Genomic DNA, 17,041 nt, shown 5'->3' with positions numbered 1-17,041 from the left:
AAGAAAATGGAGGTGGTACAGCAAGTTGAAAGTTCCAGGGATTACAGTTCACCCTCTAAATTGACATGTCTGCTGGATGACAATGACCCTCTGGCTGCCCCCCAACTCACCCCACCCCCCCCTCTCTCTCTCTCTATTGTACGGTGCTCTCTGCCTCTCTCTATCTACACACTATTCCTTGACTCACTCTCTCGCTCCATCTTTCTATCGCTGTCACTATGCGCGTTCGTGTTTTTTTTCTTCTTCCTAAGGGTGAAACGATTATTTCAATAATCAATTGATAGACGTTTCAATCGAATACTATTTTTGTTATCCAATTATCGTTTTTTTATGTGATGTGTCAAACATTTCACCAAACTTACAACTTCCCCAAAATGTGAATACTTCTTTTGTTCCCTCTATCTATCAAAAATGATAAATGCAACCTTCCTGGCTGTGTCCATGTGCCCCCCGCATCTATTATAAAATGAAATTAAGCAAGTTCACGTCTTTTTATTATGTCATTTTACCATAATAATTGACTATTTGTTGGTATCTTGTCTGTCTTCTCTGCCTTAATGTCTTTTCTCACTTTCAGCTGGGAGAAAGTTTGTCTCACTGAGCAGCTCTGTCAGACATCACACATCGCCCCACTCCCCCCCCCCCCCCACCCCTCCCTCCACCCATTCAAAGTTGTGATGGGAAATTGTGAAGTAACTCGGCTAACCTTATATAACATTATGACAGCTACACTCAGAAGCTTCAAGCACCCAGACAGTCAGTCAGACAGACAGACAGACAGTCAAGTCAGTCAGTCAGGTGGAACTGGAGCTAAGGGAGAGAGACACGCCAGAAGACTTTATGCAGTTGGGAGAGGAACATGAAAAACCTGTCATGTTCCATTATTTCACCTCTCTGACAGCTGATGGCATTTATTTCCCCTTCAGCGGCTCAGCCCAGGGCTTTAAGCCGTGCCGGCACACTGGCTATAGCTATCCTATTATTATGACTCTATTATTGGCATTGTTATTATCCTGCCATTGCTCATTTGTTGCTCTGTTTGATTGCGTGGGTGAATCGCTGAGTTTTCTTTCTTCCCTTGCCACAGTCACCAAGCTCTTGCTCATCTGGGGATTGTTGGTCCTGACCTGTTCTACAGCATGATGTAAAGCGTTGCGATACAAACTGCATTGTGATCTGGCATCATATAAATAAAATGTACTTGACTTGGCTAAGATCTGGAGCGACTGACTTACCATACTTTCAACATTGTTGAGTTTGCCAAATGAACCCATTTTGGGCGGGAACCCCTTTTGGTGTTAGCATTATGTTATGCTTTAGCTATTGAAAAATAGCAGACCTACAAGCTCGTAGCGCGCCACTCGGTGGCGCGCTATGAGCTTGTAGATCTGCTATTTTTGAAAAATTGAAGAACGACTAATATGGAAACATAGCTTTTTCAGAAAACTGTCAGGATGTAGAAGACATTTTTAGAATCTGATCTCAGGTCAAAATGGGTTAAGGTTAAATCAATCTCTCTCCATTTTCTACCCCCTCTCACGTCCCCACCCCGTATCCCTACCTCCTCAACCCCCCCCCCCACCCTGGCCTTCCTACAGCCGGTCAGCCTGCAGAAGAACCCGCCAACCCGGAGTACATCGCCTTCGTCCTGGTGCCACTCTTCTTCCTGCTGGGCCTGCTGGGAGTGCTGATCTGTCACATTCTGAAGAGGAAGGGCTACCGCTGCACCACCGACACCTGCGACGAAGAGGAGGCGGCGGCGCTGGGGGAGGGCGACGGGGAGCAGAGTGCAGGTGAGGAGAGGGGGGCGAAGCGGCGTTCATTTCTTTTGTCGGCTTAACGCTATGACGAAAAAGGTTCACTGACCATTTATTTTACTGACAAAAGCTAAATAGTAACTAAGCTGTGCCTGACTCCAGCCGTGAATCGCTAGCCACACCCATTAAAGGAGCATTCAGTGATTTGAGTGATTTGGAAAACCACCCAGTCCGCCCCGGTAACAAAATGTGCACATGCACGCTCTACAATGGGGGGAAGTGCAACAGGCCAACAGCATGTGCACCAAGGCCCGCCCCCACTCGATCATGATCGGAGGAAGGCCCCTCTCAACCTGATTGGATGAAGGCTTTGCCACCCGCCACCAAAACTGAAACTAGGGTTTTTTGACCCCAGGGGCTCACTGGAGACAGGGAGGAGCTCCTTATATGGTCAGCACACTCTGTAGTAGGGAGGATTATCCAGAAAAAAGTGATATTTAGATTAAGTCAAATCACTGAATATACCTTTAAGAAAATATGTTCTGGCGATTCAGGTCTGGAGTCTCTGCCTACGGTGGCGTGTAGTGAAATCCGATCACAGCAGCTGATTGGCCATCAGCCCCGTCACTCGACAGCGTCAGACAACAAACATGGCTGCCCCCACTGCGGTGACTCACGACCGTATCAATCTGGCTATTAAATCGGCGTATGATAAATAGTTTAGTTACAGAAACGACAGGTTTTATAAACATCATCATCCGACATATTTTACCGCTTTTGTTCACATGCTAGTAGTGCTCGTTGGCTGTGGTTTGTTTTGTTAGCAAACGGGTTAGCCATAGCCTCATGATTGACAACAACGTCATCTGCTTTCCTACTATTCTTATTGGTGGTATGAACTAGGCATGTAACGATCTATCGTTTCAAAAATCGATAGTGTCATGTGAAATGTGAGCTTTAGTCATATTCCATCATATTCAAGTGCTTTACTACTTTCAGTAGTAGAGCACTGTAGAGGGGAGCTGTCTGTGACTGTGCCCACGTGATGGTCGTTGATATTCATCAAGGAAGGCAATTATGTTTCTGCACTGTCAAAAGTAATGCTACTTTGTTGCAATGTAGTTAAATAAATCTCAGGGGGGAAGATAAATTATAAAAAAATTAAACGGTAATTTTTCTTTAAAATATATACTGCAGACCTATCTGTGTCTTCTGTGCAGAACAGACAGCAGCGCGAATTGGGAATAGCTTAGGTTGTAGTACTAATACTTGCGTCATGTCATCTTTAGTCTCATTTAAAAGACTGCTTTGTTCCAAGCATATGGAATATATTGAATGTTTGGAATCCTCATTGTGCAAATGTGATTGGCCTGCTTCCTATTATAGACTGGGTCCGTTTCCCAAAAATATGAACCCCGAAGGCAAATCGTGTTAATTTATTACATACATGTTTTCTAGGGGTATTAAGGACTGCTGAATCCAAATCTGCTGTATGTATAACTCAAAAATGGCCGCTAAGCCCTCAAAATGGACCATTTAAAGATGGCGGCCACCACTTCGTCCTGGGCGATGGGAGTGTTAACACATTAAGCATGAACACATTGAGAGGCAGAACACTAGACACATTATAAAAGGACATTTTAGTACTGTTTAAAACATAAGAAAAGAAAAAAACATATTAAAAGACTAAATAAGGGGGGAATACAATTACAGTGCAGAATAAATTCCAATAAAACTCAATAAAGGTTAACGGCAGACAGAAAGGTCTTCAGCAGCATTGCTGTGTCTACCTGTTATTACTTCATAAAAGATAAACACTTTCAGTTTCATGATGATCTCTCTCTGTATCACTTTGAACTGATAGCAGGGTGAAATCTTATCTATATATTGTTTTATCATTTTAATCACATGAATGAAAAGCAGTTTTATTAGTTTCATTTTTACACAGTAAGTATAAGGTCAAAGTTGATCCCAATGTCCCTTTGTAAGTTATCTAGAGTGATAAACTGTGTGTGTGTGTGTGTGTGTGTGTGTGTGTGTGTGTGTGTGTGTGTGTGTGTGTGTGTGTGTGTGTGTGTGTGTGTGTGTGTGTGTGTGTGTGTGTGTGTGTGTGTGTGTGTGTGTGTCTTTGGTTTTCCGAAAAACGCGGCTGATGTGCAACCACCTTTAGTGGCTGATATTTGAGTTAGGCCATCTGTTAAATACCATATGCTTTTTGAGCAAGTATTATGGAGTTGGTTACCTTTATATAATGACAGATTTATGTATACAATAATTGAGAACAATTATATCGGATAATGTTGAAAAATATTCACCAATAAATGACAATTTTAACAACATATATACGCAAGTTACGCAATTTACTCACACTTTATTTGAAATCTGAATATTTAATTGGATTCCCCATATATGAAAACCTAAAAAAAAGAAGTTTCTATACCTTTTTTGGTCAAAAAGATGCTATGTAATATATTTCAGTATAGTGTTGGCCGCCATCTTTAAATGGTCAATTTTGAGGGCTTAGCATCCATTTTTGAGTTATACATACAGAAGATTTGGATTCAGCAGCCCTTAATACCCCTAGAAAACGTGTATGTAATAAATTAACACGATTTGCCTTCAGCACTTTAAATAAGCACATTTTCTGAAATCAAATCACATGACCCCTAGCATCTCTTTTCTGGGCATGTCTTAATATGCGAACAATCTTGCGAAAGTAGCAGATCTACACGCTCGCAACGCAATGTGTGTGTGCAGTGTTAATGAGCAGGGAGGTCTCCAGAGCAGAACATATGAGATGATCTGGTCTTTTGCTCTGTAGTAATGTCCTGCAAAGTATACGCTGCTTTGTGCCACAACAACTGAACGAGGGAGGGATTGTTCCTCCATGAAAGGTTTTGCAGACACACGAGAAGGCTTTTTGTATGTTCAGTCAAGGGTAGACGATTCTTTCACTGTCCAGGTTTTGGCACCACAAAGGACAATTCTTTCCACACAGGCTTTGAAAAAGCTGGTATTGGTGGGCCTTTAGACATTTAAACTGCCATATTTAATATTAGGCCCAGATGTATTTTATTACAAGCACTCAAGGCCTGTGACAGGAATCGTAACCAGTCTCGTATATGAGGCTGCACTGTCATCTGTATTCTCAGCACTACTTGTGCAGTATACTGTCTTCTGCGGTGCAAAGTTTCTGTGGAGATTCTGTGCAATTCTCCTGTGAAGATCTGTGGAATCACAGATTTCTGGGGGAACTGATATCTGTGTATATAGCCATACATATAGAGGGTATGCGCGTGACATCATCATCATCATACCCGGAAGTTATGCGGGGACGCCTACTGAGTGACAAAAAACTACTTTCTGGCCTTGACGGCCCATACATCTAAACAGAAAAGTCCTATTTGATTGAATTAAATGACTTTAACTTGCACCTCCAACCACCTACCCATGATATATATATACCCCATTATTATAAGGTGTGGTTAAAAGCTCCTGTATTGTTGTACTCGACAGTACAACAATAAAGCAGCTGCTGTCCAGTACTGTATCCCACCCTAGCTCTGGTCCATAGCTCTAATGTGTTGCATTTAGAGCTATGTTACTCTCAACTTCCGCCGCTCGCATGAATGCAGACCAGCCTCTCGTCTTTAGCGTAAATAAAAAGAACGTTTTTGCTACTCACCAAAACAAAGGCGGGTTGTGTCATTAGAAAGCCTACTTTCCTTAGTGGGATCACTCTGAGCCCCCCACCACACGTATAAACGGTACTTTTAGTTACTCCACTGCACCTTCTACCGATATTGCCCAGAGAATTGCCTCATAGAGAATATTTTTCCTCCGGTGAAAAGAAATCCTTTCTGGCCAAAAAGTACCGTTTATACGTGTGGTGGGGGGCTCGGAGTGTTTCCACTAAGGCTTTCTAATGACACAACCCGCCTTTGTTTTGGTGAGTAGAAAAAAAATGATTTTTTTATTTACCCTAAAGACGAGAGGCTGGTCTGCATTCATGCGAGCGGCGGAAGTTGAGAGTAACATAGCTCTAAATGAAACACATTAGAGCTATGGACCAGAGCTAATCCCATGCATGCTCTCACGGTTTCAAAGCACAGCTGTGCAATGTAACTAAATCTACAATATGCTAGTGCGAATCTCTGTTGGGAAGTGGTGCTGATTTATTTGTTTGTCGGATGAAAAGGAGATGTCCTTCTGTCTGCCTTCACTTCCATGTTTGTCTATACGTCCACGTGGTTTTCCGTTGTCCTCATAGTAAGCATGTGTAACAGAAGGTCTGCAATGGAAACATCAAGTAACGGGGTGCTTTTCCACTCGCCCTGCTACTTCCATGTGGTATTTTCCAGTTTGTATTGAGAGAGAGAGAAAGAGAGCTAAAAGTTAAATGCTTGAAGCAGTGAACACAATTTACAGTCTTGACATTTAGCAGACGCTGTTATCCAGAGCGACTTAGGAAATGCAAGATCAGAGTAAATGGCATGACCCCTAGTCGACAAACGACAGGTTAAGTGGTCACATAAGTAGAGTGCGAAGAAAAACAATTAAGTGCTACAAAGTACTGTAAGTACTGTTGGCCAATCAGAGGCCTCTTTCCCAGTGGCAATGTAATTGGCAATGTAAACGATGAAACGCCCCTTTCATTGAATTGATGAAGTCCTGGAAAAGACACACTGTGATTGGCCAGTAGTCACTTGAGTGGCAATGAGGCAGTATGCCTTCCGTAATTCCACTTGACCTCTATTCCTCCTCCCGCTGGAGACGCATCGCTCCAACGAATTGCCACGGCCAATGAGGCATCTATTTTTGAGTGGTGTAAACCACTCCTACAACTGGCTTTGTTAGTCTGTGCAGAAAAAATGAGCATGGTTGCTACGGTCACCCAGTTCACCCGAGTGTGATTTCATTACGTCAGACCACAGCTGATCAGGCTATATAAGACCTTACACCACTCAGTTCACACTGGTGTGATTTATTTCCCCCTGTATCTATGTTTTGGAAGCCAACTTCCAAATGCTTGTGACCGGGAACTGATCTCACCAGAGCTGATACAGTAGCTGCCCCTCGCTGGCCGTGTGACCTGGCTGCAGCAGCACAGGTGTTGTCAGACCAGGCGATCAATGCGAGCTACACAGTACACGAGTGACAAACTGTTGCTTTTCTGCAATAAATATGCCACGTAGTTGTTTAATATTGATTACTATTACATATAGCCTCATTCAACAAATTAGCCTTGATCAGAGAGAGAGAGAGAGAGAGAGAGAGAATGAACTTCTCCAATTTATTCTATGACATGTCCCTGTGATATTATCACAGGGAATGTAGTCATTCCACTCGAACATATCTTGAAATATCATTTCAAAGAAGCCTTTATTGGCTTCCTCGTTGAGAGAATGTAGAATTTAAACTATAAATCTCTATAGTCTTTAGTACGCACCCACGCACGCACGCACACGTATGTGTGTGTGCGCGCGCGCAGGACAACAGGGTGTGGTTGACTGGCTGGAGGGCGCACCAGTCTGCGAGGGCCAGTCAGATATTTACCAGCTGTGAGAGGTTCATTTCCTGGCCAGACACATATTCATGTCAAGGATCTCCAATATTTCTAACCCATTTTGACCTGAGATCAGATGGATTCTAAAAATGTCTTCTACATCCAGACAGTTTTCTGAAAAAGCTATGTTTCTATGTCAGTCGTTCTTCGATTTTTCAAAAATAGCAGACCTACAAGCTCGTAGCGCGCCACTCGGTGGCGCGCTATGAGCTTGTAGATCTGCTATTTTTCAATAGCTAAAGCATAACATAATGCTAACACCAAAAGGGGTTCCCGCCCCAAAATGGGCTAAGCGAGTTTGGCGCTCGCTGTGAGGGAGTATGATTTGACTTTTATATAGCCTAACTGAATTCCTCTCTAGGACCTTTCCAGAACCGAATTCTTTTCGCCAATAAATAGGACTATGAATCGGCCCTACGCTGACGGAGAAAATTCTGTCTGTTTCAGCCTTTCTCTAAATTCCCATGATGCATTGCGTGGGCATAGGGCAAGTATCCGCCTGGCACACACGCAGGCTATGGACTCACATTTTCTGAAGACACTGCTTAATAGAACATTGGCCATACAACAAAGATAATCGTGATAATGTCCCAGTAAACACATACTATTGTAATGAACAGGAGCGTCTGTCTGTCTACGGGCGGCGGCCAACACAATGTAACATGCTACTGTGTAGAAATTAGTGAGGAATGTCATATTGGTAATAAAATCACACCCGTGTGAAGTGAGTGGTGCAACTCCGTGTGGGGGTCCCTGGAGGTGGGGGGGGGGTTCCAGACCCCCAGGAACGCGCCCAGGGGGCCGGGCCGCCCCGCGTCCGAAACTGTTGAGAAATGACAGTTACCGTGTGGCGGTCCCTCTACTGTACCCTCTACTGTACTGTACTGTCACTGTACTGTACTGGCACACCCGCAATCATCATATATACAGTTAATACGTGCGTGTGTGTTTGTGTGTGTGTTAGATTGCGTGGTGAAAAACAACCATGCTGTTCTCGTGCTCATACCCAACAGACACCCACCCAGACACCCACATAGCTCTGTAAGGGAGTGGTTGCACCACTCAATAATACATTTGATTTGTAACACACTTTACATTTACAGGGTTTAAAAACAATGGCATGAAATATAAGAAAAGGCAAGACCAAAACAAGAAGACATTCGGCAACACCAATAAGACCCTTCTTGGGGTAAAAAGTAGATTTAAAAATGAAATAAGGCATAGAGTAAAAGCCCTAGGAAAAAAAGACTCAAGCAAAAGCTTTCTTAACCCATTTAGGCCTGACGTCGAAAAAAAAAAAAAAGTTTGCTCTGTAAGAATATTTATTAAAAGATTTGTGCCTCATTTTTACGATTTTTTAAAAATAGCAGACCTACAAGTTCGTAGCACGCCACTCGGTGGCACGCTATGAGCTTGTAGATCTGCAATTTTTAAATAGCTAAAGTATAACATAATGCTTAGTTAAAACACCAAAAGGGGTTCCCGCCCAGAATGGGTTAAATGTTTTGAGTCCATTTTGAAGTGTATCCGTAGATTGTGGGGCTATATTGTCATCATTTCATATTCCAGTCAGGCCGGACTGATTAGAGTCACTAATCGGAACACTCAGATCTGGCACATGAAGCCCAGAGTTGGAAGAAAGGGAGTGTTCAGCAGAAAGTCAATGCAGCGTCCTTTAGTACAGGAAGATGGATGCAGATAATCTTATGAATATACCATTAACATTAGACGGATTCAAAAAGCAGCTTCCTGGCTTCTCAAACAAAGATCTAATTTTATTGTCTTCTCTCTCTCTTTTTTGAGTGGTGCAACCACTCCCTTACGGAGCGTGTGCGTGTGTGTGTGTGTGTGTGTGTGTGTGTGTGTGTGTGTGTGTGTGGGGGTGGGGGTGGGGGTGGGGGTGGGGGTGGGGGTGGGGGTGGGTGGGCGGGTGGGTGCGTCTGAGCACGAAAACAGCATAGTTGTTTTTCACCACCTGTGCGCAACCTAACACACACGCACATATTAACTGTATATATGGTGATTTCGGATGTGCCAGTACAGTACAGCAGGGGTTCTCAACCTTTTTGGCCGGGGACCCCCGAAAATGCTTTGGCAACGTCTCGGGACCCCTGCCCCGCCCCCTCCCGCCCCCCAATATAAATTGACTGCTACAATAACCTTAATAATAGAGACAATACACCATAAATAAATACTGAAACCATCATCATTAGGGAAGGTGTATGCATGTACTATGTGTACTATATGTAAACTCTTCATTTCCACTTTACAGCCATTCAGTTGCAAAAAAAATAATAATAACCCCCCCCCCCCCCCTTTTTTTTTTTTTTAAATAATTTGGGGACCCCCCAAAATAATTTGGCGACCCCTCGAGGGGTCGCGACCCACGGGTTGAGAACCCCTGCAGTACAGTACAGTGACAGTACAGTACAGTAGAGGGTACAGTAGAGGGACCCCCACACGGTAACTCTGTCATTTCTTAACCGTTACGGATGCGGGGCGGCTCGCCGGAATCGGGCCGGCACCCTGGGTGGGTTCCTGTGGGTCTCCCACACACGGAGTTGCACCACTCACTTCACACGGGTGTGATTTTCTCTCTCTCTCTCTCTCTCTCCCCCCCTCTATCGCTGTTATGTCAGATGAATCGGCTAGCCATGCTAGTCGTCTAATTAGTCTAATCGCTCGGTGCCAATATGCCTGGGCAGTGCCTGCCAATTTGAGGGGTCTGGCATTAAATTGTAACAACAGAGTGAGAGAGACAGAGTGAGTAGTTGGGCTAATATGCCTCCACCTGCCTGGAGGCATGATGAGGAACTTCACACTAGAGCTGTTACGATCGCTTTAGCTGAAGATTAATTGTCATACAAATAATAGCAGTTGGGTGGGAAGTGGGAACCCCTTTTGGTGTTTTAAACATGTTATAATTTAGCTATTGCAAAATAGCAGATCTACAAGCTCATAGCGCGCCACCGAGTGGCGCGCTACGAGCTTGTAGGTCTGCTATTTGTATGTATATAAAACTACCATTTATTTTAGTATTTGTACTGTAAACAAACTGTGTCCCAATCACATCATGTGATCGGAAATCGGGGGGCCGATCACACCATTTTCAAATATCGGTTCTGGAAAAATCGGTATGGGCAGGTACTCAAAAAAACACAAACAAAAAAACAAACAATTGCCAATGCCATTGGCTAAAATGATCAGGCGATTATAATAATTAATATTAATATAGGTGAATTTCCCTGGGTGGCACAGGCAGGACTGCCCTGGGTTGTGACACACTCACAGCCATGAGGACCTTGGAGGCGTCGTCACTGCCTACGAAGGGAAAGCAAGAACTGTGTGTACGCTACGCCGTAGAGAGGAGTATGAAAGAATGACTCTGTTGACCGCCTCGCTCTAGTCTATTCACTCTCTCTCTCTTATATAAACACCAAAGTCAAGTCACGACTGGCCATGCTGGCGTGCAGTACTGATTGCCAATGTTGAATTGCATTAAACCTTGATATTGAATATGCTGCTGTTGTGATGGCAGTTGGCCTAATGCCAATCACTTATTTTTGCTGGCGGTTTGAATGAGCGCTCCTTGCGAGCAGTCCAGTGGCTGTTTTTTTCCGTTGCACTAAATGTTGCTGTGCTGTCTGTCTGTCTGTCTCTTGTTTGAGCCCAGCCCCTTCAATGAAAGAAGGAAATTAGAACACTTTTGTTGTGTTTAGCGTTCCCTCAGTCAACCCCTCCCTCAGTAACTCTAGTCCACTCTTTCCCATTTCAGAGTGATCAGGTTTCTCTCTCTCTCTCTCTCTCTCTCTCTCATATAGTATACACAAGGCTTAACCCACCACATCCCAGTATCGGTACATAAAAGCTACGTAAGCAAATACATGTATTTGACACCATGTGCTCTCCTTTTATCAAGATACTGCAGTCCAACGTATTCAGAATCAGGATGCCCCTGCTGAAGGACAACTGTCATCTGCTTCTTGGAACACCATGTTTCTCAATCTTTGCCTATTTCTGTATCAGTCGTGACTCAGTCAAGTGTCCTCCGGTCACGAAGTCAAACGGATTCAGCACATGATGTCACGTGATACCACCGTGCTAATCCGTGAGCTCTCTGCTTACCGATGAGTAATTCAATGGAATGATCACTCACAGCCGTTGACTAGAGAGGGAGAGCGATCAAGATCACAACAGAGCGAGACTAAATCACTCACACTCACTTGCTATTTGGGATGTCCCGATACACTTTTTTCCGCTTTCGATCCGATCCCTCAATTTCTGTGTTAGCCGATACCGATACCAGTGTCGTGATCTCATGTTGTGTTTATAGCCATCTAGCTATATATCTCGTGTTGTGTTTTATAGCAGACTCCTCACTCAAATGTGCACTTGCAGTTTGGGCAACTCGAAAGCAAACTCCACATGTCCCAACATTTTATTTACCTGCCAATCTGCAAGAGTTGTGAGCTTCTAGATGGATGAGAAGAATGTGTGAGAATGACTCCAGGTTAATGTACAGGCTATTGTGAAAGACAAACTCCCACACACTGGGCCCCCTGTCCCAAATCTACCTGAACGTTCCCATAAAGCGACAGGAGAGGGAACTTTACTCTGGATGAAGTGACCACGTTAACTCAGGAAGTAATCCACAGGAAATGCACGGATTCTTGGAGGAAATGAAACACCACCTTTCCACTCCCTTAGGATTAGCATTCTGGGACGTGCGTGTGCAACACAAGAGGTCATGAATGTCTGGGAAAGGGATCTTGAACTGTTCCAGAATTTCCCTGGAGATCAGCTGTTCAAACTCCACCTTTCCAGCTACAGTGACATTAACTTTCAGGACTAAAGATTTGATCCAATATGGAATCGCCAAGGCTGTTTAAAATGTTCCAATCTGATAATTTATAATTATGCAGCACAGACTATGTGAAGTGTCATATTATTGAAATTCTGCTTACTATAAACACTCTTTATCCTGCTCATAGCCTATACATTTTTGGCATTTAACATGCACCTGCTATTTATAAGTAGCACCATGTGTCTAAGAAGAATATTTGTGTTATTTTGCATTTATTTTACATGTGCTCAATCATTGGATGTATTGCATGGGACATTTCAATGAAGTATGATGTCAGAACAGTGCTGTGAATATGATGTATGGAAAGCAAAGCAGTGGTCTCATGTGCACAATTTCGTTCCACAAGTCCATCCATCTTCAACCACTTATCCGTAGTCGGGTCGCGGGGGCAACAGCTCCACCAGAGCGTTCCAGACGTCCCCCTCCAGAGCAACATTAGTGACTTCCTCCTGGGGGATCCCGAGACGTTCCAAGGCCAGTGAGTCGATGCGTTTCCTCAACTGCGTCTTGGTCTGCCCCGGGGTCTCCTCCCAGTGGGACGTGCCTCGAGGACCTCCCTAGGCAGACGCCCGAGAGGCATTCCACAAGTCCAAGGTCAATAATCAAAAGTGTGACCGTGGACCCGGCCTCCTCACAGAGCACGACCATGGACTGCTATCATATTATTACACCACTACACTATATCTTAATATTCTTCTACATATCTGACAACATTGCTCTACCATATTATATTATCTTACACTATTGCATTCAGTATTATTGCTTCCCTCTCCCCCGACACGGACGAGGCAGATGGCAGCCCAGCCCAGAGTCGGGTTCTGCTTGACGTTTCTTCCTAAGGGGCAGTTACCACTGTCGCAATATTGCTTGCTCTGGGTGGATCTTTGTTGGTTTTCTGCTCTATATGTAAAGTGTCTTGAGGCAACTTGTTGTGATTTGACACTTTAATAAAATTGAATTGAATTGAATAAGGCCAACTGCACAACGTCAGTATTGGCTTTGCACTGTACTGGCGATCGTCACACTACTGCTCATAATTGTATTACTCTGTGGGGCGCACCAATAACACCCCAATAACACACAAGCCTGTGTAACAGATGAGCATACTTGTAAATTGTAACTGTGATGTTTGGGCATGGCTGACATAATTAGATCTGCCATAGTAAATGTTTGGCTTTGCTTAATTTAGCGTATGCTTTCATGTCAGTCCCCTAATAGATACTGGTATCTGATATGGCAGTAGTATGCCGTTCCCAAAATGTTACATAGGGGATGTCTCACAGTTGGATTTAATTGCATCTCCGACATGCCTGTTGAAAGGCAGGAATTTGTCAGGATTCTGTAAAGCAAGTTTCTTATGCACCTCTGTTGAGACTCTGAATAGTCTGTGGTTTAATGATTTGAGGCACAATGCCCTACAATCAGTTGTTAACTATCGTTAAGTCTGTTTTCAAGGCCTGGGCCGTGGCTCAGCGGTCCAGGCACCTTGGCCGGTAGCCCCGAGTCTGGCAGTGTGCCGCGCGTTCAACTCCCGATCCCGACGGCCTTTACCGCATGTCACTCCCCCATCTCTCTCCCATTTCCTGTCAGCCTACTGTCTGTCCCTCCTATAAAAATAATAAAGGCGAAAGCCGCAAAAAAAAAACATTTAAAAGTGTTCAAGTGGTCAACTACAACAAAGCCATACTGAGCATGCACGCGCACGCGCGCACACACACACACACACACACACACACACTCGTGCATACCTACATAACAGTGATACAAGTAACGGGTAATCGCAAAAAGTAACAGGCGCATCGCAGGTGACAGGCAAACGTGTCTCCCCGATTTACCAAACTCTAAGCTCACAGTGAGGTCTCGCACCGCACGTGAGGACCTCAAACTTCTTCCATTTACAAAATAGGACTCGTACTTTTCATACCGAAACCAGTTTCTTTGTGAAAAAACTAATCGAAACCAACCCTAGTTTGGATGAAGTCCAAAACGCCTTCATGGGGCATTGCCATCTTGGCCTTTAGACCTTGGAATGTTTTTGTAATTTCTGACTCATTTCTTGTAGGCTAATCAAAGTGTAGGATATAGTATTAGTAATGATGATTATTGTGCATGCTTTGTAATGTGTGTGTTCTTTTTTGTGTGCTTTCTTTCTTCCAGAGTTGAATGACACGTTCAGTGACAACAACGACACGGTGGAGCAGATAGTCCACTATATCATGAAGAATGAAGGTACAGTACAGTGATAACACATGATGTTTTGGTCCAATAGGCATGCTGTGTATCAGATAGAAACTATCATTCGTGCTTCTTTGTGGTCGTCTTTTTTTTTTCGTTTCGCAGTGGTTTTCATAACGGGGCAAACCTGCATTTTATTGTTTCTTGACGTCCCATACTGGCACCCTTGGCCTCATTTGACCCTATTTTTACCCTCTTTGTTATTGTTCTTTTGAAAACCCAGAGGTATAGTAATGAACCACATGAGGAAGGAAAGGGGTGTGTGTGTGTGTGTGTGTGTGTGTGTGTGTGTGTGTGTGTGTGTGTGTGTGTGTGTGTGTGTGTGTGTGTGTGTGTGTGTGTGTGTGTGTGTGTGTGTGTGTGTGTGTGTGTGTGTGTGTGTGTGTGTGTGTGTGTGTGTGTGTGTGTGTGTGTGTGTGTGTGTGTCCTTGTTAATCATCTGTCATGTTGGAAAGTTCAACATAAGGACAGCTAGGCCACGGCAGTCCCGTTTTAAGTTGAAGATATGTTTGTTTTTGATGGCCATTCTTTATCATTGTTTGTCATTGTCCAAGAACAAAACCACATTACTACTCTGTACGTCACGTCAGCATGAATCATCATTTTTTGCAACTTCAAACAATGACGACGAGTAGAGTAGAGACTGAATTCCCAGAATTGGACAATGCTGTTGGATTACCTAGCGCAGCACTCCACCTAATGTGCATTAACGGCGATGCAACTTTAAAGATATTATTTTCAGGGCAGCCATGGCTGAGTGGGTACTAGAGAGGCCATCTGGGAATCGGAAGGTTTGCCGGTTTGACCCCCCCAGCTCACCCGCAAGTGTCCTGTGGAAGTGGAACTTAAACCCAGGCCGCCACCATTAGTGGCGTCCACTGCTGCTCTTATCTGAATACAGTAGTTAGGATGCGTGGATGCAGCAGAGGAGGCATTTCACGTAGACAGCATGAGTTCTCAAACTTTTCAGACCACAAAATAATGCTGCCTTTGACTCGCGACCTTGTGCGCAATCGCCTGCACATTTTTTTTATTTTATTTAACCTTTATTTAACCCATTTAGGCCTGACCTCAAAATTAAAATCCTCCAGTTTTCTGAAATAAATGTTTTCACTATTTTTCAAAAATAGCAGACCTACAAGCTCGTAGCGCGCCACTCGGTGGCGCGGTATGAGCTTGTAGATCTGCTATTTTTCAATAGCTAAATTATAACATTATAATTATAACACCAAAAGGGGTTCCCGCCCAAAATGGGTTAACCAGTAAAAAAAACACATTGAGACTGAAGTCTCTTTTACAAGTGTAATGCATTAAGCCTAGGACTAGGGGTTTTGTAACAATCATGATTAAATTGTATTTGTACTCATTTTTACATTGTATTTCATTCATTCTGTTGAATTCTATTCAGGTGTGTAAACTGTTTTTGATGACCCAAAATAGTTGGTGTCCCGCGACCCCATGTGGGGTCCCGAGTCCCGAACCGCAACTTTGGGAATCCCTTACCTAGAGTCTGTTCAAATGTACTGTACTCTCAACAACAACTAAAGGGCAGGCAATTGTTGTTGTTTTAAGAAACTAAATAAATGTATTCTTTTGTCTAGACTGGTGGTTCTCAAACGTATTAATTTCAAATCTCAGAGTTACAGACCTGCAAGGGTCCATTTGGAACCCACTCAAGGAACCCTTAGGGTCCCTGTACCTCACTTTGAGAACCACAGAGTGTTTATCCCATTTTGGGCGGGAACCCCTTTTGGTGTTTTAAGCATTCTGTTCTAGTACTTTAGCTATTGAAAAATAGCAAATCTACAAGGTCTGCTATTTTTGAAAAGTTGTGAAAATATGCCTCAAATCTTTGAATATATGTAATTACAGAGTGAACATTTTAACTCAAATCTTTGCTTCTGGGGATGTCCCTCCCTGGAACAACATATTTTCAGATGGGGGGGCGGAGGCCAATTACATTTAGTTTTTGGGGTCCTTCACATGAAATATTGAGCACCACTGATACAGAAACATAAGGTTTTTCCGAAAACTCAGGATTTTGAAGACATTTTTTTAAATTTCGACGTCGGGCCTAAATGGGTTATGGCAGCAGGGGCGAGGATCAATGCAGGCACAGCGCCTCAGACACCGTCATGTTGATTACCCCCCCCCCCCCCCACACACACACACACACACACACACACACACACTTCTGCTTCATTTACCTCAAATCCAATGAACTTCCCGTGGCAGGTAGCAAGATGTCTCGTGTCAAGAGATGGTGGATAAAGTGTTGAAATGCCACATTCATGTTGGAAGGACTGCTCCTTTTGGAAGGAGTGCACTTACCGCTACTTTGTGGCAAGGCCGTTTCGCTCGACTTAAATGGCATATTTTCAGATTTCAAGATGTGAATCCACTTTATTTATTTTTTGTGGATTTGGAGAGATTGTGGACTATTTTATGGGGGCATTATGAACCCAGTTCAGTTGGTCAAGGTTCCCCTTTTTAGCACATACAGTAGCAACCCAGCAATAGCTTTCACTGATGAAAGGCTATGTTCAGACTGGCAGCCCAAATCTCATTTTTGTCCTATCCAGTTTGTAATCGAGTAGATTTAATCAAGTCTGGAAAGCA

At 43.7% G+C, this 17,041-nt stretch overlaps 1 protein-coding gene across 3 annotated transcripts in view; it reads left to right on the top strand.

The window, feature by feature from the left end:
- rell1 (RELT like 1) overlaps nt 1–17,041 on the top strand; it is a 44,394-nt gene that overhangs the window by 9,993 nt on the left and 17,360 nt on the right. For all 3 annotated transcript variants that reach the window (XM_079491222.1, XM_079491220.1, XM_079491221.1), the window contains exons 2-3: nt 1,599–1,793; nt 14,345–14,416. In XM_079491222.1, the coding sequence (XP_079347348.1) occupies nt 1,599–1,793; nt 14,345–14,416 (267 nt within the window). The remainder of the gene's footprint in view (nt 1–1,598; nt 1,794–14,344; nt 14,417–17,041) is intronic.

Source organism: Electrona antarctica (assembly GCF_951216825.1).
Source record: "Electrona antarctica genome assembly, chromosome: 21".
Taxonomy (NCBI): domain Eukaryota; kingdom Metazoa; phylum Chordata; class Actinopteri; order Myctophiformes; family Myctophidae; genus Electrona; species Electrona antarctica.
This window is presented reverse-complemented; position numbering and strand designations above follow the sequence as displayed.